Here is a 25,975-nt window from a genome sequence, read left to right on the forward strand (position 1 = left end):
TCAGACCCTGAAGCGCGCACCAGATAAACGTTCACGTTCACTTCGAGTCTGTCAGACCTGACGCTCACGACGTCTCCAGCGAGGACCTGCCCGGCCATACCCACGGGTGCCAGGCTTGTTCCTACGGGAGGGCGGACCAGAGGGGCGCCTGTCCAACCTCACCCGGTAGGACTCTCAGCACGAGGGGGCTCCATGCAGAGCTGCGGAACACAGGCCCCCTGGTCCGGGCTCATGCACGTCCCTGGGCTGCACACCTGTCAACCAGAAACTAGCTTCCGGGCCCTGGAACCTTACCAGGTCACCCGAGGAAGAAACCCTTCACAACCAGGAAGTCTTCATTTTCCTGCAAGAGTTTAGACTCTTTTATTGAGCGGCAGAGTTTTGGAGGTGTTTACACCGTGCAGAAATGAGGGGAGACCCAGGGGTTAAGGGGGACAGGCACCATGAGGCCCCCTCAGACGACAAGAGAGGAGAAAACCAGAAGAGCCATGACCATCAGAGAGCTCACTCATCAAGAAGCCACGAGCGCGGTCCCACCAGAGGCAGGCATGCGGGACCTGGGCGTCTCATGTCCCTCTGGCCGCCACGCATTTCCAAGGGTGGGGGACGGGCACAGCGTCACAAGGCCGGGGCCACGGGTGGGGGACGGGCACAGCGCCACAGCGAGGCTGGGGCCCACGGGCTACTTGAGGAGCTTCGCCACGTTCAGACTGGGGACCACGATCTCCTTGAAGATGGGCACGTAGTTCGGGTTTGCCTGCGTCGGGCCCTGCTCCAGCGTCTCGATGATGGTCTGCTTCATGTCCCGGCTGGTGTCCCCCCGCATGGCCAGCAGTGCACCGATGTGGTCATCCCTGTGGATGCGGGGACACCAGGGCTGCGTCAGGGGTGCACACACAGCCACTGGCCCCCAGGCCCGACTCAAACTCCCCCAGGGCTCTCCCCACGCCTGGCTCAGCCAACCCCAAGGCCCCAGAGGGGGCTGGACAGCTGCAGACTACTCGTAACAACAGCAGAGAAACCAGAGTTCTCCTCTCACTGTGGCCTTTTCTTCAAGCTACAAGCACAAAGCTTTCTAGACTCTGTTCTCCTAAATTTTTAATGAACTGCCTGCTTAGAGCAGGAGGACCCTGGGGAGAACAGGACCACCAGGCCCTCCTGCTTGAAGCCCAGAACACTGGCAGAAAGGGAAGACACTGGCTGAGTGTCTTGGTCGAGTGTGGCACGTGTCCCCTCTTCTCTGAACCCAGGAGCACAAGAGGAGCTTCCTGAAGCCACCTTGCTGTGCACCTTCCCCAGCAAACAGAGCGTGACCGACGCCCCACCTGTTCACTGGGGCTGACCCCAGGAGACGCGTCCCATGTTGGGGGCCTGTGGGCTCCAGGGCCTGTGGAGGGCCAGGGGAGGCACAGAGACATTGCTGTTCTCTGCAGTCCACTCTACTCCTGGCGGTCGCCCCCCCAGCCTGTCCCCACAGGAGCCCAGACCCCCCTCCCCGCCCCCCCAGTGGCGCTCACACCTGACAGCCAGGCTCTCCCATCTTCCCAGTGACCCTAGGAATGAGCCTGCTGCTCTGTGCCATGAATTCTAGCTGGAACAGGAAGGCACACTGGCCCTTACCTGATGTCTGGGTATTTGCTGACCAGCGTGGAGACTTCCAGATAGAGAAGAGACGGGTCTGTCAGCTTAATAACTTCTGCGACGGCAGTGATGGTGTCACAGTACCCGTCCGCATCCTCCCCAAAACCCTGGAAGACAGGGCGCCAGCGGCTGAGGGCCACAAAGGGGGACCCCTGACGAGTCTCTGTCAAGCCCTCACTTTGGCTGGCTCCCCACCTCCTACGTAGGTGGCTCTGGGTCCAGCTCAGGGTCCACAGTGGAGCCCTCTCCAAGCACTCAATGGCGGTGCTACCGGCAGGAGGGCAGGGACAGTCGACAGGGAGTGAGCCCAGGACTGCCCATGAGGGTCAGGCTAGCGTCTGGCTAGCGCTGCCCCCCAAGGGTCTAGAAGCCACGCCCCAGTGCACGAAGCCTCAGCCACAGGGTCCACCAGACCTTCCCGTTCACACAAGAGAGACCGACAGGTCTCCCGGTCCCCGACCAACTGGCCTATGGCCCTGGGGGTGGGGACGATGAGAAAGCCTCGGGGCCCAGGCGGCACTCACGGAGGCCAGCTTCCGGAACAGGTGGCGGAGCTGCGCGGCCTCCCGGACCATCCTCTCCGCGCCCTCCTTGCGCTCCTCTGCGCTGCGGAAGGAGATGCGCTTCTGCATGACGGCCCGCAGGTACTCCAGCACCACGCGCCGCTGCGCCTCTGCCGTCATCCTCTGCGGGCAGACACAGGGTCAGCGAGGTCCCTGCGGAGGTCCACCCTCGGTGGAGACCCGGGCGGGCGAGCCCTCGCCAATCGCCGGCAGAACCCTCCAGCAGGTGCACATCCGAGGTTTCCACTGCATCACCTCGCTGAACCACAACCCCATTCGCTACGGTGCTTTCCACTAAGTGGTGAAAGGAAACTGGAAACAAGGTTCTCTCACGAGACACGCGCCCGCCAGCCGCCCGAGAGGAGCCATCCAGACAAGACCCGTCTACCATCCGGAGGCCTGCACACAGCACTTGCCAGACACCGGCATTCAATCGACGCAACAGATGTTTACGGAAGTAAACACTGGAACCAAAAACTGTGCGAGCAACGGACGAGAGGGCTGCACGCCGACCTCTGACCGGCCAGAGGCTTCCTGGCAGGCGAGGCGACCGGTCAGTCGGGGGTTCCAACCACCGGGCCTCCCTACAGGTATCACTTTTAGTGGCTGAGTCACGAGAATTCCCTGTAAAATTAGTCCTTAGACAAGGGCTATACTGGGTCCCAGCCAACGCAGCAGGACAGGAAGACACGAAAGGTGCGAGGACCAGAAACGAAAACAGTGTCTCTGTTAAAATGACACAACCACGTACGTACAGGTCTGAAGGGGTCCAGAGACAAATCCTAGAAACACTCACAAAGTTTTACAATATCTGAACGTGAGGTCAGTGTATTAAAACCACTTCCATAAGCCAGAAGCAAACTTCTTAAAATATATCACTTTTTACGGTACACAAGCACGGCCCAATGCCCTGGCAGGACACGCGAGGAGGGAGTGAGGAGAGACGCCCGGGCCCTGCAGGAGGACTTCATGCAGACGGCCGAGGGACACGGGGGCTCGGGCACACGGCTCCTTCCTTCGCCCATCTGCAGCAGGGCTCCCAGGTCCTCGCAGGGCCTGGCCGCACGGGGAAGAACCCTTGGGCCTCTGCCGGAGTGGAAACACAGCCAGGCTGCCTGTGCCCGGGACGGGGACCCGGAGAGGGAACGGCTGCTTCACCCTGGTCCACAGCCACTGCCTCCACCCTCCCTGCCAGGGGTCCCCATCACGAGCACTGCCTGCGTGTGTGGCCTTGTGCCAAAGACGGTTTGGTGGGGTGCCAGGAGGCAGTAAGGGTAAAGGAACAACACAAACCCCTTTAGACGCTGATGCGTCCTCCCTGCCTCAGGTTACTGAAACCACCTGTGAACACCCAGTCACAGAAGAACTGGACACTGAGTTCCACACGAGATGCCATGTGGGCTCCAACATGCAGGTGAGCACACGCCAACACCAAGTGGCTGTGCCCGCGCCCTTACCTTTTTATACGGCTTTTTAATTTTGGCAAAGTCATTGAAATAGTCTTCCACGGTAACACAAATGGTGTCCACGGCGTTGGACCCCAACAGCCACTTCCTCGTCATCAGCTCACTGAGATGTTGCTGAAAAGTGAAGGACAGAGAAAAACGTCACTTGGACGCTGTCCCCAAGTCACGTGTATCGGGAGGAAGGTGCTGCAGAGCCTTGGTGCCGTTCTGTGACAGCAGGCACACTCACGGGAAACCCCACTGGCCCGCGATCCGCGAACGCGTACCTTAGCTGCGGGAGGTGGACGCCGCACGTGACCGTCGTGCTGGGCTGCGTCCTCTACGCACGCCTGCAGTACACGTGCTGCCTTTAACGTTCACGAGCATTTATTGCTTGATACTCTGCAACTCATTTACCCCAGCCTGACGGACACTTACAGTTTTTCACACTTGGCAATTACAAAGAAGGCTGCGACGAATTTGTGTTTCCGCAGGTGAAACCCCAAGAGCGTAACTCAGTCCACAAGTGTGCAAAGTGAAGCGTCAGTAGCCCTCCAGAAAGCAGTCCCCAGGCTGGCGACAACACGGACAGGTACTGCCGTGTTTAACCCTTGCTGTCCCGCTAAGCAACAGATACCACTTGGCTTGAATTTGCATATCCTGAAGGTCAGGGAGATAGGCAATTTTGTTTTGTATTTAGGACACTTGTAAAAACCCTTTTCTGTGAAACTTGGTCATCCTTTACTTTTCTCTTAGAGTTGTTACTTTATTTTGAAATGATTTCAAACGTATACATTTCATCTGTTCTCTATGCCATTTTCAAGAAAGTTACAGACCTCACAAAACGATCCCACCAATCACCCCAAAAGCTCCTTTCCAGCTACTTCCTTCCCAGCAGGACCTGAGACTGATCACAGTTTTAGTTTGTTCAATATATTCTGGTTTCTGCGAACATATCTAGATAATGCTAAGCCATCTAACCTGACTTGCTGTTCTCGGTGTATTATCCCTCAGATGTGATGCGAAACGCACTTTGTTAATGGCTTGTTTTGTGTTTTCACTCAAAGCTGAGACTGGTCTACGTGATGCGTGTGCAGTGTGCACATATTCTCAATTTGGTTCTGGTTTCGAGAACTCGCTAATGAACGTAATCCGTCTGCACACTTGCCCCCACTGAGTCTCCTCACAGTTCACGGGGTCTCTGCTCAGCTGTACATTGGAAGGGCCCCAAACCTGGGCCTCTGTCGTACAGGCGTACGTCACAGAGACGGAAAAAGCCCTTTGACAGTGAGAGAGGTGAAGTCGAGTGTCAGCCGGCTGCGTGTCCCCGAGGGCACACAGGACGGTAGCCCCGTTTTCAGCCTAGAAACGAAACGGCAAAGAAGTGGCTCCCACCTCCAGGTCCAGGAAGACCTCCTCCAGCAGGCTGCCACAGCCTTCCTTCGCAATGGCGTCCAGAATCCCGTCCATGCTTGGCTGGCTCAGGGACACGCCTGCTTCCGCGTCACTTTTCAAGTACTTCCTCTTTAAACTGACTATGGATTCTCTACGAGGCAACAGTCACGGCTCCGTGAAGCGGCCGAGCGCCCTTACCCGCTCCGCTGTTGTTTCTGGGCCGCCCTGTCCACGGTCACTTACTTAAAGGTCTGGCAGTTGTTGATGATGGCGATCACATACTGCACGTAGCAGTGCGGGTGCTGCCGGTCCCTCAGGTGTTGTTCTTTGTACGACTGGGTTTCGTCCTTGTATCTGGAACACACAGCCCCAGTAAACATCAGTCGAGGGGCAGGTGGGTGTGCCGGGCGCCACGCTGACATCACACCTCCTAAATACATCTGGCACCGCTGACACCTGAGCAGGCAAGTCTTTACGGACAAGGTGAGTTTTGGGATGATCTGCAAGACCAGGGAAGCTGATCACTTTAAGCGGACTCCTGAAGATAAATCTTCTATCGGGCTTTAAAATATGGTTCAGGATTCTCATTACACAAATACTTAGAAATATTTCTTAGTAAATGGGAAATTATTATTTCGTCGGACATACAACTTGCCTAGAAATGCATACGACAGTGTTGAGAACATTATCAAGTATTAGATAAAATTTCACTTTCTGAAGAAGAACCGATAAATCACTCAAAAATAAATAACTCATTTGAGGTCAAGAAAACAAGCAAGTGAGATCACTACACGCTTTATTTCTGAATTTGTTAGATTCCCAAACACGTACAGGAGTAGAATAGCACAACGTACCGTATGTATGTTTAAAAGACCTTAAGAAAGAAGCAAACTGAAAACTGCCAATTACAGAGAAATAATTAAGCATTTATTCTGCCTTTCTGTCCGACATGTGGTTCAGGTAATCAAGCTTCTGAGGCTGATGAGGAAAGTTTCCTCTTTCTGCTAACGACAGGACTAAACAAGGCCACAATGTGCAGGTGGGTGACTGACGGGGACTCTCAGTGAGGGGCCCAGCTGTCGGCGCCTGAGCCAGCAGAGGACACAGGGACGTGCATCTCCTCGTGTACACACTGCCTGTGCGGGCTTCTTGCCAAAGGGCAAGGTGACAAAGATGAAACCCACAGCCTTTAGAGCCAACACGTGGTTGGCAGGTGGGTGGCAGTCAGGGTTAGGCACTGTGAGATTATCTGACACGTGTCCACAGGCCAGTGGCTGAAAGAGGGGCAAGGCCGCACTCGAGGACCTGAGACCTCGCAATGCAGACCCTGCCGCTACCCCGTCTGAATATGTAACTTGAAAGAGGTTTTCCTGGATCAACAGGGGGACGGGGGGACCCAGATACAAATTTGGTGTCAGATGATCCCAAGAAAGGATGCTCATGTGTACGTGGGTTGATGGCCCTACAGTGAGATAAGAACGCAGGAAATGAGATGCCTGGATGTCTGGGATTTGCTTTAAAGTCCTCGGGGTGTACAGATGAGGTGAAGGGGGCTTTAAAGGGACAGCTTTTGAAGACGGATGACGGGTTGAGGTTTTTACACCTTTCTACTTCTGTAGAGGTTTGAAAATCTCCTTTGCGAACAATGCAGAGGGAGGGAGGGGTCCTGGAAACACACCCCGAGACGCCCTGGAGGGCCGACTCCCAGTGATGGAACGTGGAGCCACCACCGAAGGAGTCTCCCCCTCCTGGGCCAGGGGCAGTTCAGACAACAGGAAGGACGCGTCTGGAGGAGACTCTAATGACGGCGGCCCTGACCTCACTGCCCAGGAGACCTCACTGCCCAGCGGACCCGTCCAGACTCTCAGGAAAATGGCACAGTCCATTCCAAAGGAAGACAGTAAGAAAAGGCTTGTTTCAAAATAACAAAGGTCACTATAGCAAATCTGGGCTTCAAGCATTTTTTAACACCAGGCGTATCGGGATCAAAATTTTGCTTTTAAGTTTTGAAAACATACACTTTCTAAATCAGCACGCTGGCAAAAATACATACCTGCTCAGGAAAGAATTCATTTGCTGAAGACACAGAACCAGTACCTTTGTTTTCAGGTCTTCACTTATCTGAGCAGCAACTTGGAGATTCTGTTCAAACATCTAAAAATTGGAGAACTTATCAACTGTCATATAAACTCACGAGAGTTTCCCATTACATAAAACCCCTATCTGCCAATTGGTAGTTACAGTCCACATTCAGGAAAAAAAAAATGAAACCGCTTGAAAAATAACAAAGCCAGTCAAACAACTTTCTCACTAGATAGAAAAAAACCAAGTGAATCACTTCCTAATTACCTGCAAACAGGCTGGTCTCCACAAAGAGGGAAGAGTATATGCTCCCCGGACAGGGAGGCTGGGTGTGGCTGGGGTCACATGGGTGCCGGGGGCTGGGCTACGACTTGCCACGGGGATTCCTTACGAAGAGTTAGGAGGGCGTACACTGGACTGAGGGGAGGCAGGTGTACAGAGACAGGGAAAGGCCAGACGGCCAGGCCAACTCCAGGCCCGTGGCACACGAGGCCTGTCAGGACACCAGTTTCCAAAATAAGGGAAAGGGTGGGGCCCCACCGGATGCTGACGGCGTCACCCAGAGACAGACGCCCGCATCGCTTCCTCGTGCCCAGCTGGTGCCCAAGCACATGCCACCGATACGGTCCCACACAAGTATCAGAACACGGCTCCGCCCCCTCCTGCCAGAAAGCTTCCTCCAGGGAGAAACCCGACAGGAAAGCCGGAGGGCGCCAGCAAGTGCCAGGCATCAAAAAGGAATCATAAGAAGGCATGATTACGGCCAAAACATAAAGGACCCCTTCCCAAATCCATCAGGCGATGTTCAATCAGGCGGCATTTATGAAGACAAATCTTGGACATTTCCAACATGAGGAAACGTCAAAAAGCAAACCCCTATCTGAGCACCATACGCAAATAACACGTAATCAGGTTCTAGTTCAAATCCGAACACCTCACGGAAACTAAAGCAACGGTGGGCACAACTGCTTCAGACGGAGAAGGGCCTGAAGTACGAGGTGGGGCTCCCTCTGTCTTTACTACAGGGGCGGGGCGGCTTCCTGCTGATCTGCAGCGCCCACAGAGCCCATGGACAGCCCAGGAATGACCCTCGATGGTGCGACAGTACCTGGAAGACGATGGCAGGGAGTGTCGTCTGGTAGTACCCGTCTTGGTCGGCTTCGGGCTCCGTCTCTTTCAGCCAGTCTTTCTTGTCTGTTTCTAGTGCTTTCCGCAGCCAGGCAATTATGTTTGACTAAAAGAAGTCCAGCATCGCAGAGAAAGAAGAGAAGAACAGGTCCCTCTGAAGCAAGGCAATGTCCTCTCTTCAGGGGTGCAGCAGCAGAAACCAAACTCAGGGTCCCGGGAGTCCCCGTTCCCACACGAGCCGTGCCACAAGCCACCACCATGGCAGGTGGGGCCTCCACAGACAACCTTCCGGGCGAGAACCCCACTGCAGGCCAGGCCAGGCGGGTCAGAAGTACACAGAAGCACAAAGGCTGCCATGCTCCCAGCAGACCCGTCCACGAAGACCGCACACCAGCACTGTCGCTTCAGGACACGGACCCCACCCTGCTCAGCACCTCAGTCAGAATGCTATCTGCTACTCGGGCTCACCTTGTCCAAGGAAGCAGACCCTGACCTCCTCCTGTCACCACAGGCCACCTGGGGGTCTTGGGCGGCATCTGGTCCCCAACTGCCACCACCCTCCCACTCCTGGGCTCAGCTCTAAGAGGCTGGCTGGCACCACTGCCCGTCAGCAGGACATCCAGGGGCCTCCCAAAGCCTCCAGGGGTAGGACAGGCTCACTCCCCACTCCAGCCGGAGGAGGTTCAAACACGTACCTCAACCTCCAGACCCAGTGGCCAGAGGACAAGCCGCCCTCCTCATCTAACTGGCCACGTGCACTTCAAGACCCAACTTCTCAGAAACAGAGCCTGCACATCCTGAGGAAACCAACATCAAAACAGGTCTCTCCCCTGCCTTCTCTTGCCCACTGGCTTCGGTGACGGCAGCTTGACCCAGAGAGCCCACATCGTGGTCTACGTGAGGGACACAGCCTGGCTCGGGACCACACAGCACCTACTCACAGTGAGAGTCGACATGTATGTGTCAAGCAGCTCAGAGACCACATCTGGAGAAAGCAAAGGCTCCAGGGTGCTGACATCCACTTCTGGGGCCAGCTCCGCGTTCCCCATCATCTCTGCACTATGGCAAAACCAGGTACGAGAAAGAATAATTACTAGGAAGACAGAAAACACTCAGGTAAGTGCTCCTGGGTCTTGTCATACACGAAGCCCCCCCCCCCCCAACAATGCCACGCCGGGGAGGGGAGGCAGGGCTTGGGGAGAGTGCTGGGCGAGAAGGGGCCACATGAGGCGGCTCATTCCCTGGCCTCAGCCGGCTGCACCCACATCACTCAGGAAAGAAACCCTGTGAGAGGAAGAACTGTTTTTTCTACCCATAGCACCTCCCCATGGGGAAGGCCAGGGCCTGGCAAATACAAGGTGCTCAGTAGACAGGTTCTATCAAACAAGGGAGTAACACCCAAGTACAATAATTTAGAAACCAGACCCTGAAGTTAGTGTTGCTAATCTATGCGGTTCATAACCCAACGTGAGTCAGCAAAAAGTGTCAATACGTTCAGGCGACTGTGCTTAAGAAGACACGGATGGGAACTGAGTTCCAGAAAAAAGTTTCCATAAAGAAGTTAGTATCTACGTGTGGCTAGTCCTCAAAAGTCCGAGGCTTAAATGTTCAGAAAACTCACACACCTTATGCCGTGTTCCCTAAATGTGTATTTACAATGAAAACGCTGAGTACTAACAGCTAGTCCACTATGTGTAAGAAATACAAGGTCTGGGGCGCCTGGGTGGCTCAGTCGGTTAAGTGGCCGACTTCAGCTCAGGTCATGATCTCACAGCCCGTGAGTTCGAGCCCCGTGTCGGGCTCTGTGTGGACAGCTCGGAGCCTGGAGCCCGTTTCGGATTCTGTGTCTCCCTCTCTCTGACCCTCCCCCGTTCATGCTCTGTCTCTCTCTGTCTCAAAAATAAATAAATGTTGAAAGAAAAAAAAAAAAAGAAAAAAAAGAAAGAAATACAAGGTCTTCCTCAGTGAACTTCAGAAAATTCTGTGACTATTAATTTTCATCCTAGATTTACACCCAGGGAATCTTTTTAAAAAAAAATTTTTTTTTAATGTTTAATTTATTTTTGAGACAGGGAGAGACAGAGCACAAGTGGGGGAAGGGCAGAGAAGAGGGAGACAGAATCCAAAGCAGGCTCCAGGCTCTGAGCTGTGAGCACAGAGCCAGATGTGGGGATCGAACTCACAAACCGTGAGATCATGATCTGAGCCGAAGTCAGAGGCTTAACCGACTGAGCCCCCAAGGCACCCCTCACCCGAGATTCTTAGATCAACCTCAAACCAATCAAGCACAAAATCGCTCATTCCTCTTGTGAAGTGATAAAATCACAAGGCTGGAATGCAAAGAGAACAGACTTTTCTCGGCTACTGGTGAGAGTAAACCAGACTGGGGGCACCGGAAGCCAGGAGGATGGAGTGGTGCCTCCTTCCCAGCCATGTGACTATGCAGGTCCCGGGACCTCCTATGCCCACGCGTGCCCACCTGTCCAACGGGGTGAAATCACACACTCGGGGTGCCACCGCAAGGAGGGAATGGGTTCGTGCACAGCGGGCTCAGTATCATAGAAAAGCGCAACACAGAGCCGCTCAATAGGGCCTGGGCATCAAGGGCACCACCTAAACACAAAGGCGTTCACACAACCAGAGTCTGGGCCCTGACCTCAGGGGAAGCCCACAAACAGGCCAGAGAGACTTTCGTCGGCAAGAAAACAAAGTCTGAGGGTGCCGAGCACACACCAGAGCAAAACAACTCAACTCTACGTGAACGAAATGCAAGAGTGAACCTGGAGTTACCTTGTGTAGGTGTTCAAGACCCAAGTCAACAGGCTCACGATCTCATTGGCTTCCAGGTCTTCGGACGCGAGCTCCTGCATCCGCGTGCTCAGGGCCTGGTGGTACATGCTCAGGAGGTTTCTGAAGATTTCATAATGCGGGGGGAAACACTGAACCATCAGGTTTTTGGCAACAATGAGGTCATCTAGCACGTACTTCCGTATAATTTCCAGGTGGCGGACGAGCCACATCTTGTCCGACTCCCTGGTGTCTGCCTGTGTGCCCTCAATTCTAGTGGTCACAGTTCTGTCCAAGATGGCAAACATTTTCTCCTTCCAGTTCTTGGGCCTCCCGGGAGGAACAAAACCAGTTTGCTTTTTTCGGTCAAGTATGCGCCTGTCAATTTTTTCTTCCCTTTCGATGATTCTAACAACTGAGACCAGCAAGGTGGGGTCACGGCGAACAGTGACCAGTGACCTCTGCAGCACCATCCACAGCTGCTTGGCCAGCTCGTCCGAAAGCCCCTGTGTGCTCCCGAAGTAGCCGTGGATGAGGGTCATGTCACGAGTGTTCCCACTGTCCATGCGGTACTGCTCGTACATCAGCCCGTCCCGGGAGCACTCCAGGTCCATCAGCTTCCGGTGGGCCTGCAGGAGTGCCCCCTGTTCTATGAGGTCCTGGGTCTCCCTCACAATCTCGGGCACTAGGGAAAAAGGCACAAGATGGCACTGTGAAAACCACACAAAAGGCTGTGCGGGACGCTGGGAAGGAGGCAGAGGATGGGGACCTGTCTGTGCGGGATGCTGGGAAGGAGGAGCACGGGCACCTGTCTGTGTGGGAGGCTGGGAAGGACACAGAGGACACAGCATGGGGACCTGTCTTGCCACCCAGACAACTGCACTGGCAGAAGCTGGGTAACTACTTGGACTGTGGAGTCTGCAGAAGGCCAGCAACTTCCCAAAGAAGGCTTGGTGGTAAACTGAGGTTAATTTCGGTCCGTCGCAGCTCTGAGCACAGGAGCAGCTCCCCAGGCCCGGCCCAGCCCGCCACATGCTCTTGAAGGAGCTCGCAGACAGCCCGAGAGAACCTGGGTGAGCAGAAAGGACTACGTCCTCCAATACTAAGGATCTGTGTCCCCACTGTTGGCTGATCAGGGAGATGCGGACACGGAGGTGGAGGCCCACCACCAATGTTGTAACCCTTCTCTCTTCCACCAGGTGACTTCTGGGGGATTTAAAGAGCCAGTGCCTCTTTCCCCCTCTGTTTTTACTCCCGTCTCCCTCCAGACATAGGTCCAGGCTCAGCAGACCTGAGAAGACCTTCAATACTTCTTGGTCTGATCTGCAGCACAGGGACAGCCTCCAATAACCAAAACACAAGTAATAAACAAAATCACCCCCTGGGGAAGAGGAGCACCTGATTTCAGAGTTCTCAGGTTACCAGATTCAAATGCCCAATGTCCAATGAAAAAAAAAATCACAAGGCATCAAAAGATACAGGAAAGTATGGAGATTCAGGGGAAAAAATTACCCAACACAAACCATCCGTGAGAAACACTAGGTGGTTGGTCTACCAGACAAAGACTTTAAAGCAAGTCTTAAATGTGCTCCAGAGACTAAAGAAAGAGGTGCAGAAAGTCCAGAAAATGATACAGGAACAAAATGCAAACATCAATGAAGAGCCAGGAACCCTAAAAGGAAACCAAAAACCACCCTGAAAATGAAAACATTTATCTCAAGTGTACAAAGGCGGGTCTGATGGTCAGAAGGAAGACTGCGGACCAAAATGGGACAATGGACATTACCAGGTGAGAGGACCAGAAGGAAAAAGGACTAAAGGAGAGTGACCAGAGCCTCGGGGGTCTGTGGGCCACCATCAGGTGACCGGCACGCACACTGTGGGCGTCCCAGAAGAGGGAAAGAGAGAAAAGGGGGCAGAGAAATGATCTGACTAGTGGTCAAACTTGCATTTAACTTGATCAAAGACAGGTCTATGAACATCTGAAAACTCACTAAACTCCAAGAAGAAAAAACTCAGAGGATCTAGAACAAGACATGTTACAAACACACTGCTGAAAACCAAAGACAAAGGGAGAACCTTGAAAGCCGTGAGGGGGAAGCAGCTGGCTGCCTATGAGGGAACCTCAGTAAGACAAGAAGGTTGTTCACCATGGAGGCCTGACAGCAGGGGGCTGGGACAGTCGAAGACTGAAAGGAAACCACTGTCACCTGAGTCCCATACCCAGCAAAACTACGCTTCAAAATGAAGGAGATATGAAGACAGTGCCAGACACACACAAGCCGAGGGAGCTCGTGACCCCAAAACCTGCCCGGAGACCTCCTGGGAGCCCTGCAGGTGACAGGAAAGGATGCGGGACAGTAATGCAAAGCTGGGTCGAGAAGTACAGATTTCGGTAAGGGAAATATATGGGTAGCTGGAGAAGCTAGTGTTATCGTAACTTTGGTTTGTACCTTTACTTTTTGTTCTAAGTAATTTAAAAGACTAATACAGCTAGGAAAAAAATTACTTGTTCAAAGATAATATTACTATAACTGGTTTATAATTCCACATGATTTGAGACTAATACATAAAAAACAACAACCAGTGAGTCTGTTTTTGGACAACATATAAAGATGTAAGTTTGTGACATCGACAACTGAAAAGGGGTAAGGACGGCATCATGTAGGAGGAGGGTTTTCATCTGTTATTGAAGTTAAGCCAGGATAAATTCAGAGTATTTTAACTTTATTTTTTAAATGTGATCCCCATGGTAACCACAAAGAAAACAGCTATTGGATATATAAAAAAAGGAAATGAGGAGTAATTCAAACATTTCACTACAAAAAAATCAACTAAACACAAAACAAGACAATAATGCAGAAACGGTAGACACAAAGGCTGTAAGGCACACAGAAATCAGATGGGGAAATGACGGCAGTAAGGCACCCACTATCAGGGATTACTCTACATGTAAGTGGATTAAACTCTCCAATCAGAAGACCAAGACCGCAAAAGGGACAAAAACACAAGATGCAGCCACCTGGCATCTACAAGAGACTCACTCGAGATCCACAGATACAAAGCGTGTGAAATGAGAGGCCGGAGGGAACACTCCATGTGAACAGTGACCAGATTAGAGCAGGTGGCCCTACCAATATCAGGCAAAACAGACCCCAAATCAACAAGTTTACAAGACACAAAGAAGGCATTATATGTTAATAAGAAGCTCTTTACAGCCAGAATCTTACAAACATTTACGCACTCAATGAGAGACCACCGAATTACACGAAGCAGAAATCCGCAAGATTGGGGAATAGACAGTCCCGTGATCATAGTTGGGAGACTTCGATGTCACTCACAGTAACGGACAGGACAAGCAGTCAAGAGAGAAGGACATAGAGGACCTGAACCACACAAGCACCGACCTCTAACAGACACCCAGGGGACACTCCACCCAGCAGTGGCACACCTGTTCCTCCAAGAGCACGTTTTCCAGGACAGACCACATCTTACACCACGAATTAAATCTCAGTAGATTTTAAAAGACAGATATTATACAAAATACCTTCTCCAACCATGATAGATGAAGTTAGAAATCTGTAACATTAGAAAAATGCACAAATCTGTGGACATTAAACATATTCAATCACTGGATCAAAGAAAAAAATCACAAAAGAAATTAGAAAATACCTATGAAAACACAGCACACCAAAACTCATGGGACCAAGGAAAGCAGTTTAAAGGAGAAGTGTATGAACTCTAAATGCTTACATCAAAGAAAAGGAAAAATGTCAAGTCAACAACCGAACTTTATAATTTAGGGAACCAGGAGAAGAGCAGGGTGACCCTAAGGTCAGCAGAAGGAAGGCAGTAAAGAGGAAAGCAGAGAGAAACAAAACAGACAACAGGAAAAGAACACAGAAAATCGACAACACCAAAAGGTGGTTCTTTGAAAAGATCAACAGTTGACAAACCTTTGGCTAAATGGTCTTAAAAAGACAGAGAAGACTCAAATACTAAAATCAGAAATGAAAGTGGGGACATGGCTGCCGATCCTGCAGAAATACGACCACAAGAGTCCTGGAAACTGTACCACGACCTAGACAAGGGGCACAAACCCACCCAGACTGACCCTGAAGAACAGGAAATCTTTTTTTTTTTTTAAGTTTATTTATCTTGGGAGCAAGTGTGAGCAGGCGAGGGCAGAGAGAGAGGGAGGGAGAGAATCCCAAGCACGCTCCCCGATGTCAGCGCAATCTCGTAATCGTGAGATCATGACCTGAGCCGAATCCAAAAGCGGGACCCTTAACCGACTGAGCCTCCCAGGCGCCCCTGAAGAAACGGAAAATCTAAACAGACCCATAACTAGTAAAGGGAGGGGAAGTGGGAGCTAACATTTAACGGGTGTAAAATTTGTTTTTTCTTTCAGCTTTACTAGCATGTGACGGGCATGCAACACTGTCCCATGCCTGTTTCACGAGAGGAGTCCGGGGGTGGGTGGTCATGACAGCTGCACAACAATGTGAAAGCACTTGACACCACAGAACTGTACACGCAAACAATCAGGCTGATAAACTTTTCACCCTGTGTATCTTACATGAAAATAAAGTGGGGGGGGGGGGGGGAAGGCTGTGTGCACAGTACTCCTGAATTACAGGTAACGAGAAAAGCCTGAAGGCCGTCAAACCAGCACATCTTGGCTTCCCAGGGGAATTCTACCAGACATTTAAAGCAGAAATCATACCTATCCTTCTCAAGCTATTCCAAAAAATAGAAAAGGAAGGAAAACTTCCAGACTCATTCTATGAAGCCAGTATTACTTTGATTCCTAAACCAGACAGAGACCCAGTAAAAAAAGAGAACTACAGGCCAATAACCCTGATGAATATGGATGCAAAAATTCTCAATAAGATACTAGCAAATTGAATTCAACAGCATATAAAAAGAATTATTCACCATGATCAAGTGGGATTCATTCCTGGGAGCAGGGCTGGTTCAACATCCGCAAATCAATCAACGCGATACATCACATTAATAAAAGAAAAGAACCATATGATCCTGTCCATCCATGCAGAAAAAGCATTTGACAAAATTCAGTATCCTTTCTTTTCTTTTTTTTTTTTCAGTATCCTTTCTTAATAAAAACCCTCAAGAAAGTCAGGATAGAAGAAACATACTTAAACATAAAAGCCATTTATGAAAAGCCCACAGCTAATATCATCCTCAATGGGGAAAAACTGAGAGCTTTCTCCCTGAGATCAGGAACACGACAGGGATGTCCACTCTCACCGCTGTTGTTTAACATAGTGTTGGAAGTTCTAGCATCAGCAATCAGACAACAAAACGAAATCAAAGGCATCAAAATTGGCAAAGATGAAGTTAAGCTTTCACTTTTTGCAGATGACATATTATACACAGAAAATCCAACAGACTCCACCAAAAGCCTGTAGAACTGATACATGAATTCAGCCAAGTCACAGGATACAAAATCAATGTACAGAAACCAGCTGCATTCTTATACACTAATAATGAAGCAACAGAAAGACAAAGAAACAGATCCCATTCACAACTGCAGCAAGAAGCATAAAATACCTGGGAATAAACCTAACCAAAGATGTAAAAGATCTGTATGCTGAAAACTATAGAAAGCTTATGAAGGAAATTGAAGAGGATATAAAGAAATGGAAAAACATTCCGTGCTCATGGATCGGAAGAATAAATATTGTTAAAATGTCAATACTACCCAAAGCTATCTACACATTCAGTGCAATCCCAATCAAAATTGCACCAGCATTCTTCTCGAAGCTAGAACAAGCAATCCTAAAATTTGTATGGAACCACAAAAGACCCCGAATAGCCAAAGTAATATTGAAGAAGAAGAGCAAAGCAGGAGCCATCACAATCCCAGACTTTAGCCTCTACTACAAAGCTGTCATCATCAAGACAGCATGGTATTGGCACAAAAACAGACACACAGACCAATGGAACAGAATAGAAACCCCAGAACTAGACCCACAAACGTATGGCCAACTAATCTTTGACAAAGCAGGAAAGAATATCCAATGGAAAAAAGACAGTCTCTTTAACAAATGGTGCTGGGAGAACTGGACAGCAACATGCAGAAGGATGAAACTAGACCACTTTCTTACACCATTCACAAAAACAAACTCAAAATGGATAAAGGACCTGATGTGAGACAGGAAACCATCAAAACCCTAGAGGAGAAAGCAGGAAAAAACCTCTCTGACCTCAGCCGCAGCAATTTCTTACTTGACACATCCCCAAGGGCAAGGTAATTAAAAGCAAAAATGAACTACTGAGACCTCATGAAGATAAAAAGCTTCTGCAGAGCAAAGGAAACAATCAACAAAACTAAAAGGCAACCAACAGAATGGGAAAAGATATGTGCAAATGACATATCGGACAAAGGGCTAGTATCCAAAATCTATGAAGAGCTCACCAAACTCCACACCCGAAAAACAAATAATCCAGTGAAGAAATGGGCAGAAAACATGAATAGACACTTCTCTAAAGAAGACATCCAGATGGCCAACAGGCACGTGAAAAGATGCTCAACGTCGCTCCTCATCAGGGGAATACAAATCAAAACCACACTCAGATATCACCTCACGCCAGTCAGAGTGGCTAAAATGAACAAATCAGGAGACCATAGATGCTGGAGAGGATGTGGAGAAACGGGAACCCTCTTGCACTGTTGGTGGGAATGCAAACTGGTGTAGCCTCTCTGGAAAACAGTGTGGAATTTCCTCAAAAAATTAAAAATAGATCTACCCTATGACCCAGCAATAGCACTGCTAGGAATTTACCCAAGGGATACAGGAGTGCTGATGCATGGGGCACTTGTACCCCAATGTTTATAGCAGCACTCTCAACAATAGCCAAATTATGGAGAGAGCCTAAATGTCCATCAACTGACGAATGGATAAAGAAATTGTGGTTTATATACACAAGGGGAATACTATGTGGCAATGAGAAAGAATGAAATATGGCCCTTTGTAGCAACACGGATGGAACTGGAGAGTGTTATGTTAAGTGAAATAAGTCGTACAGAGAAAGACAGATACCATATGTTTTCACTCTTATGTGGATCCTGAGATACTTAACAGAAGTCCATGGGGGAGGGGAAGAAAAAAAAAAAGAGGTTAGAGAGAGAGAGAGCCAAAGCATAAGAAACTCTTAAAAACTGAGAACTAAGGGTTGATGGGGGGGTGGGAGGGAGAGGGGGATGGGTGATGGGTATTGAGGAGGGCACCTTTTGGGATGAGCACTGGATGTTGTATGGAAACCAACTGGACAATAAATTTCACATTAAAAAAATTATAAAAAGAAAAACAAAAACAAAAACAAAACACCAGCACATCTTCCCAGTAAGATCTACTCCTAACAAAAATACATACGTAACACAGCCTCATTCATTCCTCAAGGGAAGGAAATTATTTTCAACCCCTGTGGATGGACTGCTTCCAGTAAAGTCACGTTCTGGTCATCTGGCGTTAGTTTTACAAGACTGGAAGGAAATCATAAGGAGACAGATTAACTAGCAAGGTGCCAGCTGGGTGTCACAAAGGAGAGTCGGGCGTGGGGACTCCATGCTAGTCCTGGGGACAGCCACCAAGAGGAGCTGCCTCCTTAGCACCCGCTGCAGGGCCGGCAACAGCTGTGCCGTTCGCGTAGCTATGTGGGAAGCAACTTGGAAGGTGGCCCAAGGTATCAGACCTCGGGAGGCTGAGTGCAGAGCGAGGGGTCAGACCAGGCGCGAGAGGGCCGAGGAGTCAGAGCCTGAGGACGCAAGCTGCCAAGGTGCTTTGCAGTGCCCCAGTGGTGGGAGACACGCGGCCTTGTGACGTTCAGGGGTCAAGCAGAGTTTAGGGAAGGACACAAAGAATCCACGGACACCAGACATGGGATAAGGGAAGGTTCGGCATCAGACTATCCCAAGGCCTCTGGCTGGGATGCTGGTGACCCTGATAAAGGGGAGGGGATGAGGGTGGCGGGAGACAGACTCTGGACTGTGCAGAGTGGACAGAGAGCCCCGCCCAGGGGACTGACACTGTTCCACAAGGCTGTGGAGTGTACTTCTTCTCAGTAATGAGGTGTCGGGACACGGCTCCGAAAGGGCTACTCCATACTCCCTTTCCCTGCGCCACTCCGCCAGCCCCCAGACCCCCACCAGGTCCCAAGGTCCCCAGCGCTGAGCTGCCTGACGCCGCAGAGCAGTCCCTCCTCTGCCCTCCCCACCCTTGGCCTGTGAGCACTCTCTTCCACCTAGAAAACGCTACTCTCCTGCGTCACCTCTCTCTGGGAACTGGACCCTCTGTCTTGTTCGCCAGGATGCATCTTCTCCTTGGCCTGTCAGGGCCCCCTGGTCTAACAGCCATACTGTGGCCAGGGGAGCGAAGCTCCCATAGCGCTTATTTGACTAACCCGTTTCTGTGCCTCTGTCCTGGCAAACAGAACGACAAGCATTCTCCTGGTCTTTGCAACTGGTCCCTTCGTCCTTAGTCCAAACAAGTAGTCAACTGCTTAGGCGGGAATCAAACCCACTATCCGTGCAGAGGCAGGTCTACAAAACACCCTGCACGAAAGCTGGGTCCACCCCCGCATCACCCACAGAGCTGTGGGGAAGAGCACAGACAGGACGCTGCCCCTGACGCCCAAGGCACCCGCCCTCCTCAGCTGTCCCCCCGGCCACCTGAGAAGATGTTCTTGAGGTTTTCCACGGCGGCAGCAAGCTGGCTGTGCCGCACGACAGCGTCCTTCACATCCTTGAGGCTCTCAACGGTGTTGATGCTCTGCCTCCAGTCTCTGCTGACATCGGCCAGGGACCGCTGGATGTCTGTGACGTCGTTCAGCGCGCTGTGGAGCTGGCTCAGGCCTGTACGCACACCATCCAACTGGGACTGGATCGCAGCCTAGGGGAGACACCCAGGGGAGATGCGTCGGGCTCTGCACCGGGCCTGGAGCCTAAGATATTCTCTCTCTCTCTGTCTCTCCCCCCTCCCACCCCCCGGCCCTCTCTCTGGCTCATGTCTCATGATGGACAGTGCCACTGTGCAGAACTGGTACATCTGAGATTCAGACTCCCTCCACCAGTGATGCCGAATGGCCACGAGCAAGCTGTACAGCCAGAAGGCAGGGGGCATGAAGGAATGGCAGCAGGTGGAGGGGACAGGGAAGGGAAAGACCAGGTGGCACAATCAAAGCCAGGAACACACCTGACCCAGGAGTCATAAACTGCAGGTAGAAATCATTAAGACGATGGTAACAGACTGCACAAGGTTCCTAAGTCACCAGTGATAATCATCTGTTAATCCCACAAGTTTCTGGAACAGATAAAAATTCTGACTACAAATGTAGCGGGTCCAAACTATTTTTTAAATGAAAGGAAAACTACCATTTTAAATAAGTCTAACCGGCCTTCAGACGCTTCATTTTGGGACAAATGAATGACCCTCACCTGTCTCATCCAGCCTGCCATTGCCTGGATGCTAAAAGCGTTTTCGGCTGAAGAGGTGACCTTGCAGCCTCATTCTCTTAAGGGTGTTCCTTTGGGACTTCCAATATTCCCACAATCTCCTTTGTGAATCTACTGCTTGGTAATACAGGGTTGGAAGGAATGTGTTAAGGAAAGGTGATGTTCCATTCTGCCTCTTTCCAGATCGTCACAAAATCCAATTTAATTTAGCAAAACTACAATGAAGATGTTGTGCAGAAACCCAGAACTCAAAAGAAAGAGATCTGTCTTGATTGGGAGTAAAGCCGACGCCCATGGCCTCTCTGGTCTCGTACCTTCAATCTGGCCTCCACAGAGGCCTTTTTCCGGGCCTCTCTTCTGCGATACTGCTCGACTTTATCCAGCTGGTCCGGGCGCTGAAGCATCCCAGCAACCCTCTGGACCGCTGTCGCAACAGCTTCCCGGTCTGTTTCCTTCATGATTACAAAGCAGGTGGGATGTCTGCACCTGTCATGCTAGAGGTGTCCTGTGAGGGTGGGGGGAGAGCGCGGGAGGAGGTCAGGGAAGGAAGAAATATCAGGTACAGAACTCATTCCCCTAACAGTCAGCTGTTCACAATGGAGCTGGAAAGACAGCATTTGAGATCATTAACCCCTTAAACCCGAAAGCTGAACCGGGATTACGAGCTCCTTAATACGAAATGCAAACCTTCAGAACTCTGATATGAAGACAGTTCTACCCCTAAGTGGAGCAGAGGCACTCACAGGTATGAACTCTGATCTCTGAACAGAGAACGTGTCCGTGGGGACTTCAGACCCCTCATCCTATCAGGTGTCGGTCTCCAAGGGACTTCTCTTCCCTAGACAAGGCCAATTTCTGGAGCCTTCACAGAACCCTTTGGCCACATCGGTGGGGCGGCTGTGCCCAGAGGCCTCGGTGAGGACGCGGAGGCACAGGGACAGCACACACCTCAACATGCCTCGCCCCTCCCCTGCTCAAGTCCCGGCCCACGCCCTAGGGTTCCCCTCAAAACTCACTGCCGTCTGTAATACCCAGCATTCTGCTGCCTGCACTGAACAGCCCAATAACCAAAGATGAGGGGGCAGAAGGCACCTGTGCTCAGGTACAAAGTGCAGAGCACGGACGCTTGCCTGCCGGGCAAACTTACCTTCCAACCCAGCTCCAGAGCTCTATTCCTGGCACCAACAGGGGTATCTGGTGAGGCCTGCCAAGTGAGAGGGTTTCATACACACGGGATCCCCTGACCTCAGCTATTAAACTCCTACTTCTGCGCATGTTTTCTGTATACAGCTTCTTAAAGCGGAAGGGCCATCCTCTCCCTTAATACTTTACTCCTCATTCCCACAGCTTTCAGAAAAACCCAGAACTGCACCGACTATCTCCGCCATGGGCTCTGTATCAGGTAATCACTGGGTGCAGGATGCGCCTTTCTGCTCCTCTTTCGAAAGGCACTACGCTGCAACCAGTCCTTCCCACCAATGCCCACCAATGCCGAGAATCTAACGGGACAGAAAAATGCGCAGATGCCAAAGGCAACCAGCCTTAAATTCCACCACCCGAAGGCAGGCGTTTCCTCCTCGGCCGACACTCACTGCAGAGGTAACCCGCGCTTCCACCGGCCGCACACCTGCACGGTTTTCCGCATGGGGCGGGACGGTAACCGCAGAAGCGGGCCTCCAGCCGGTCGCAGGTGCGCACAGCAGGCCTCGGACGGCCCCCTGCGGCTGGCTCGGTGCCCCCCGAAAGCTCCCCAGCGAGCGGCGCTCTCGGAGTCGACAGGCCCCTACCCACCGGGGTGAGGGGCGACATCGCGGCCACAGAGCGACCGGGCCGCGACAGTCGAGAGCCCGGCTGTGCTGCCCGTTTCCCCGCCCGACCCCTCCCATTCCCCCCTCCGTCCCCTCCGTCCTCGCACCGCGCCGACCACCGCCCAGGAGCTCGCGCTCCTCCGCCGCCGTCCACGACTCACCGCCTCCACCGCCGCCGCCCGGCTCTGGGCCCGGAAGTAAGCCGCCCACAGACACTTCCGCTTCCGGCCGCGCGCCGGAAAGGCGGGGCCTGAGCTGTCAGACCTGTGGGGTGGCTGTCTCCTCCCACCGGGCGAGGGAGCCTTCAGGACCGGGTCCCGGCCCGGGTCGCTCCCACGGGGGTGGAGTGAGGAGGGTCCCTTCCTCACTCAGCCCCTCTTATTCCAGCCCTTCCTGTCCTCTCCCCTCCGCGGCCCCAGGCCGGCTGTTCTGTGCACCTGCCAGTGCCTCTCCTTGGGCACCGTTCTCAGTACTCCTCTTCACTATGGTCTCTTTCCCCGTGTGTCCTTTCTGTAACCCTCTGTGACCTCCTTCAGTGAGGGAGCCACTGTGCCCCTCCATCGCTCCGCCTCATCTTGAGTATTTTCCGCCCTGGTTTCCATTACTGGGGCTCTGTGTATTTATTTGTCCACATCTGTCTTTCCTGTTACAATGTGGCAGGGGTTTTGTGGCCTTCGCCGTGCCCCAGCTCCTCCCCAGACCCGTGACTGGCATAGGGCAGACATTCAGTAAATTAATGAACAAGGTGGGTAACGGTTGGTAATCAGTCACATCTGACTGTCTAGATCAACACCCAGCTTGTTACTTCGCAGCTTCTTAGCTGTTGTTACACCTTGGAATCAAAAATGAGCCCAGCCCCTCAGGATCAGCACATCTCAAGATCACCCCTTGTAATGAGTACAAACGAAACAGAAGCCCACCTGGGAACAACCCACAGTAGGACTTGTTGTCACAAAATGCTAAGAGGGTGGAGGCCAAGCTGGGGGGTGGGGAGTGGGGGGTGGGTCTTGGGGATGAGGAGTGTCACTGGGCAGAGGTGCAGGGGTGGGAGGTAGGGGGGGCTGCACTAGCTGGAAAGAAGAGGAGGAAGCAGGTCCCTGAGTTACTGTGTGAGGAGAGGCCCACTGGCCAGAACTAACTTCCAGAATGAGCGAGAACATGTGTTAAGCCACTCAGATTTCAGGGTTTGCCTGTTGTGGTAAGAAGCGCTATTTGCCTTATACCGACGGAAAACAAATCCTTTCGCTACGTTAAGGTTACTAGACCGTACAGATGGGCACCTCCTGAAATCCTGCCGAGATCAGTCAAACAGGAAGGAGACTGGAACATGGCAGGCATGGGAGCCAGCAGGGAGGAGAGTGGGGGCAGCGATGCAGGGGTGGGGCGCACAAGCGTGTGCACACACCTGGACACAAGGAGGGTGGGGGAGGGGGATGCAGGTGTGTGAGCCCCCCCCCCATTGCTGTGGTCGTACAAACCGCAACTTGCCATCAGCTGAACGGCTGAGGAGGGGCAGTACTGTGGCACGATACTAACTCCGAGAGTTGACCCCTTTGTGGTTTCATCTGTACCTAGTAATTTATGAAAATATATTACTAAGTTGAACAATGGATGTACACAAAAAGTTGAAATTATGTTTGAAATTGTGAATGCAAAGGTACTTTGAAACTAATGAATAAAAAATTTGCCAAATTTATCAAAGCTTTTAGGACTTATTTCAAATTCGGCAACGTTTAACATACCACCTGGAGCTTTGTGCTGTGGACATCTGTGTTTGGAGATAGGGCTCCCTGATAACTTCCTCAGCCAAGATGGGTAGAAATGAGATGGTTGTTAAAGGGCTTTAAGCTTTTTCCTCCTTAAAACTAAAAAACCAAAATCTTGATTAAAATTTTTTTTGACTTCTCTTTTTGGCGGACCGAACAGCCTCCTGTAAAGTGTTGGATGGAAATAGCGAGCCCCTTTGAAATGCACAGGTGAGCCCAAGCAAGCTCAGGAAAGCATGATGGGCGACTGCCCTAGGGCAAGGACAGGTGGGGGTGGGAGGGACCTGATGCCCAGGGTGGGCTTTCACATCCACGTGGGACAGGTGGGGTCTGGACAAAGGGTGCAGCCTCAGTGTAAGAGTGGATGGGGCAAACAAACAACAAAGCCCCAGAACAGTTTCTCCCAGGTACTGGGAACCCTGAGTCAGGGAAGCTCCCCACCCAGGAGCTCATAGCTGCGGGCCTGCATTTCACTTGGGAATGACCCCTCCTCATCCTGGAAGCTCTCACTGAAACCTTTTGGCAGAAGCAGCCCCAAGGATGCTTGTAGGAAAGACCCCGGCCTCGGCAGGAGTGCAGAGTGGGGTGCAGCAGCTGGTCCTTGTCTGTTTTGGGAGAACAGGGACCTTGATTCGCTCTAACTTACACCTCGTTAGGAGCACATGTCAACGATAGCCACCGAAGCAGAGTTGTAACTTCCAGACAAATCGGGGGAAGGAACACAGGAAACACAGGCAATCCCCTAGGGACATAGGAAAGGCCAGAAATACCAGAGGGCCTGTGTAACTAGAGACACAAGAAGTAGAAACACATGCAAATATACCAATTATCAGAGCACAAGTAAATGGACTGTAAAACAGCCAAACATGGAAGGAACGGGATGGCCAGTGTGCAGGGGTTTGACGTGTAGTCAGGGCCATAGAAAGTTGATGGGGCAAGATAATATCAGACTAAGTAGGCTTTATGTCAGAGGCACTCAGTTATTTCTTAAGATGCTAAATGCATAAGCCATAAAGAAAAAGACATTTAAAATGTTAACCTCTTGTATGCTATTTTAGAGAATCTCTAAACGAAAAGACAAGCCACAGAGAAAATCTGTAACTGAGGAGACGCTGCTATCCTGACATAACGAGAACGTGCAGAGACCAACCAGATGGGCACACGAGTGCAGGAGAGACTGGAAGGGGCCCGAGCAGCACTCCCGGCTGGAGGCCAGACCAGTGGTGCCTCCCTGTATCCTTAGGAAGGCCTTGGGGCCCCCTCATGCCCTGCAGCCCGCATGAGCCTCAGACTGCAGCCCAGGGTGCTTCCCACATGGGCCCTGCTGTGTCCCCTCTCGCCCAGGCCTCTGTGACCTTGTCCCACCCACTCCTTGCCCTCTGGCTCCCAGGCTGGCCCCAGCCCTGCAGGCTGCTGTTCTTGTGACTCTCAGTGTGGCCTTGGTCACCTGGGCTACCCTGCCCCAGTCTGTGCAGTGCCCGTGTCCTTCTGCCTTGCAGAACTTGGTTCTGTGGTCACGTGTCAGCACCCTGTCCCTGTGCACACTCGGGGATGTCAGCTCTAGCACAACACCGACCTCTTTCTTTCCTTGCTGTGTCCCCGGCACTGTCACAGGCCTGGCACTCAGCAGAACCTCAACAGCACCGCTGGTGGACATAAAACAACTACCAACCAGGGCGCCTGGGTGGCTCAGCCAGTTAAGCATCCGACTTCGGCTCAGGTCATGACCTCACCGTTGACGAGTTCAAGCCCCACGTCGGGCTCTGTGCTGACAGCTCAGAGCCTGGAGCCTGCTTGGGATTCTGGGTCTCCCTCTTTCTCTGCTCCTCCCCTGTTCATGCTCTCTCTCTGTCTCAAAAATAAATACAAACATTTAAAAAAA

The 25,975-nt window shown here is 51.7% G+C and overlaps 1 protein-coding gene and 1 long non-coding RNA gene across 4 annotated transcripts; one reads left to right on the forward strand and one right to left on the reverse strand.

The window, feature by feature from the left end:
* Window positions 1–334: 334 nt before the first annotated feature.
* Window positions 335–22,522, reverse strand: EXOC3 (exocyst complex component 3). 3 transcript variants are annotated; one of them, XM_047094491.1, is made up of 14 exons: window positions 22,489–22,522; window positions 21,667–21,723; window positions 20,834–21,024; window positions 19,737–19,956; window positions 11,045–11,726; window positions 9,196–9,313; window positions 8,235–8,360; window positions 7,098–7,198; window positions 5,288–5,398; window positions 5,045–5,195; window positions 3,662–3,784; window positions 2,166–2,327; window positions 1,621–1,748; window positions 335–854 (listed from the first exon to the last, which is right to left on the reverse strand). In XM_047094491.1, exons 3-14 carry the CDS (start codon window positions 20,975–20,977, stop codon window positions 683–685), a joined length of 2,238 nt encoding a protein of 745 aa, XP_046950447.1. In that variant the 5' UTR covers window positions 20,978–21,024; window positions 21,667–21,723; window positions 22,489–22,522; the 3' UTR covers window positions 335–682. The 3 variants fall into 3 exon arrangements, with proteins under 3 accessions (XP_046950447.1, XP_046950455.1, XP_046950462.1); XM_047094499.1 differs by lacking the exon at window positions 22,489–22,522 and adding an exon at window positions 22,435–22,453; XM_047094506.1 differs by lacking the exons at window positions 21,667–21,723; window positions 22,489–22,522 and adding an exon at window positions 20,502–20,633 and having other exon boundaries at window positions 20,834–20,916.
* Window positions 22,523–22,708: 186 nt separating this feature from the next.
* LOC124508125 (uncharacterized) lies at window positions 22,709–25,464 on the forward strand. The gene is made up of 3 exons (XR_006961213.1): window positions 22,709–23,072; window positions 24,254–24,303; window positions 25,152–25,464. It is a non-coding gene; the product is annotated as an uncharacterized LOC124508125 (long non-coding RNA).
* The last annotated feature ends 511 nt before the right edge of the window (window positions 25,465–25,975 follow it).

Source organism: Lynx rufus, unplaced genomic scaffold, assembly GCF_022079265.1.
Source record: "Lynx rufus isolate CCGP_SWC_20201006 ecotype Redwood Valley unplaced genomic scaffold, mLynRuf1.p SCAF_1, whole genome shotgun sequence".
Taxonomy (NCBI): domain Eukaryota; kingdom Metazoa; phylum Chordata; class Mammalia; order Carnivora; family Felidae; genus Lynx; species Lynx rufus.

Excerpts from the sequence above, each read along its gene's own strand:
- EXOC3 (XM_047094491.1), bottom strand. The coding sequence starts at position 20,977 with ATGAAGGAAACAGACCGGGAAGCTGTTGCGACAGCGGTCCAGAGGGTT. Across the intron at positions 9,314-11,044 it reads GTCTTGAACACCTACACAAG|TGCAGAGATGATGGGGAACG; the intron begins GTAACTCCAGGT and ends GTTTTGCCATAG. Across the intron at positions 5,196-5,287 it reads AACAACTGCCAGACCTTTAA|AGAATCCATAGTCAGTTTAA; the intron begins GTAAGTGACCGT and ends GTTGCCTCGTAG.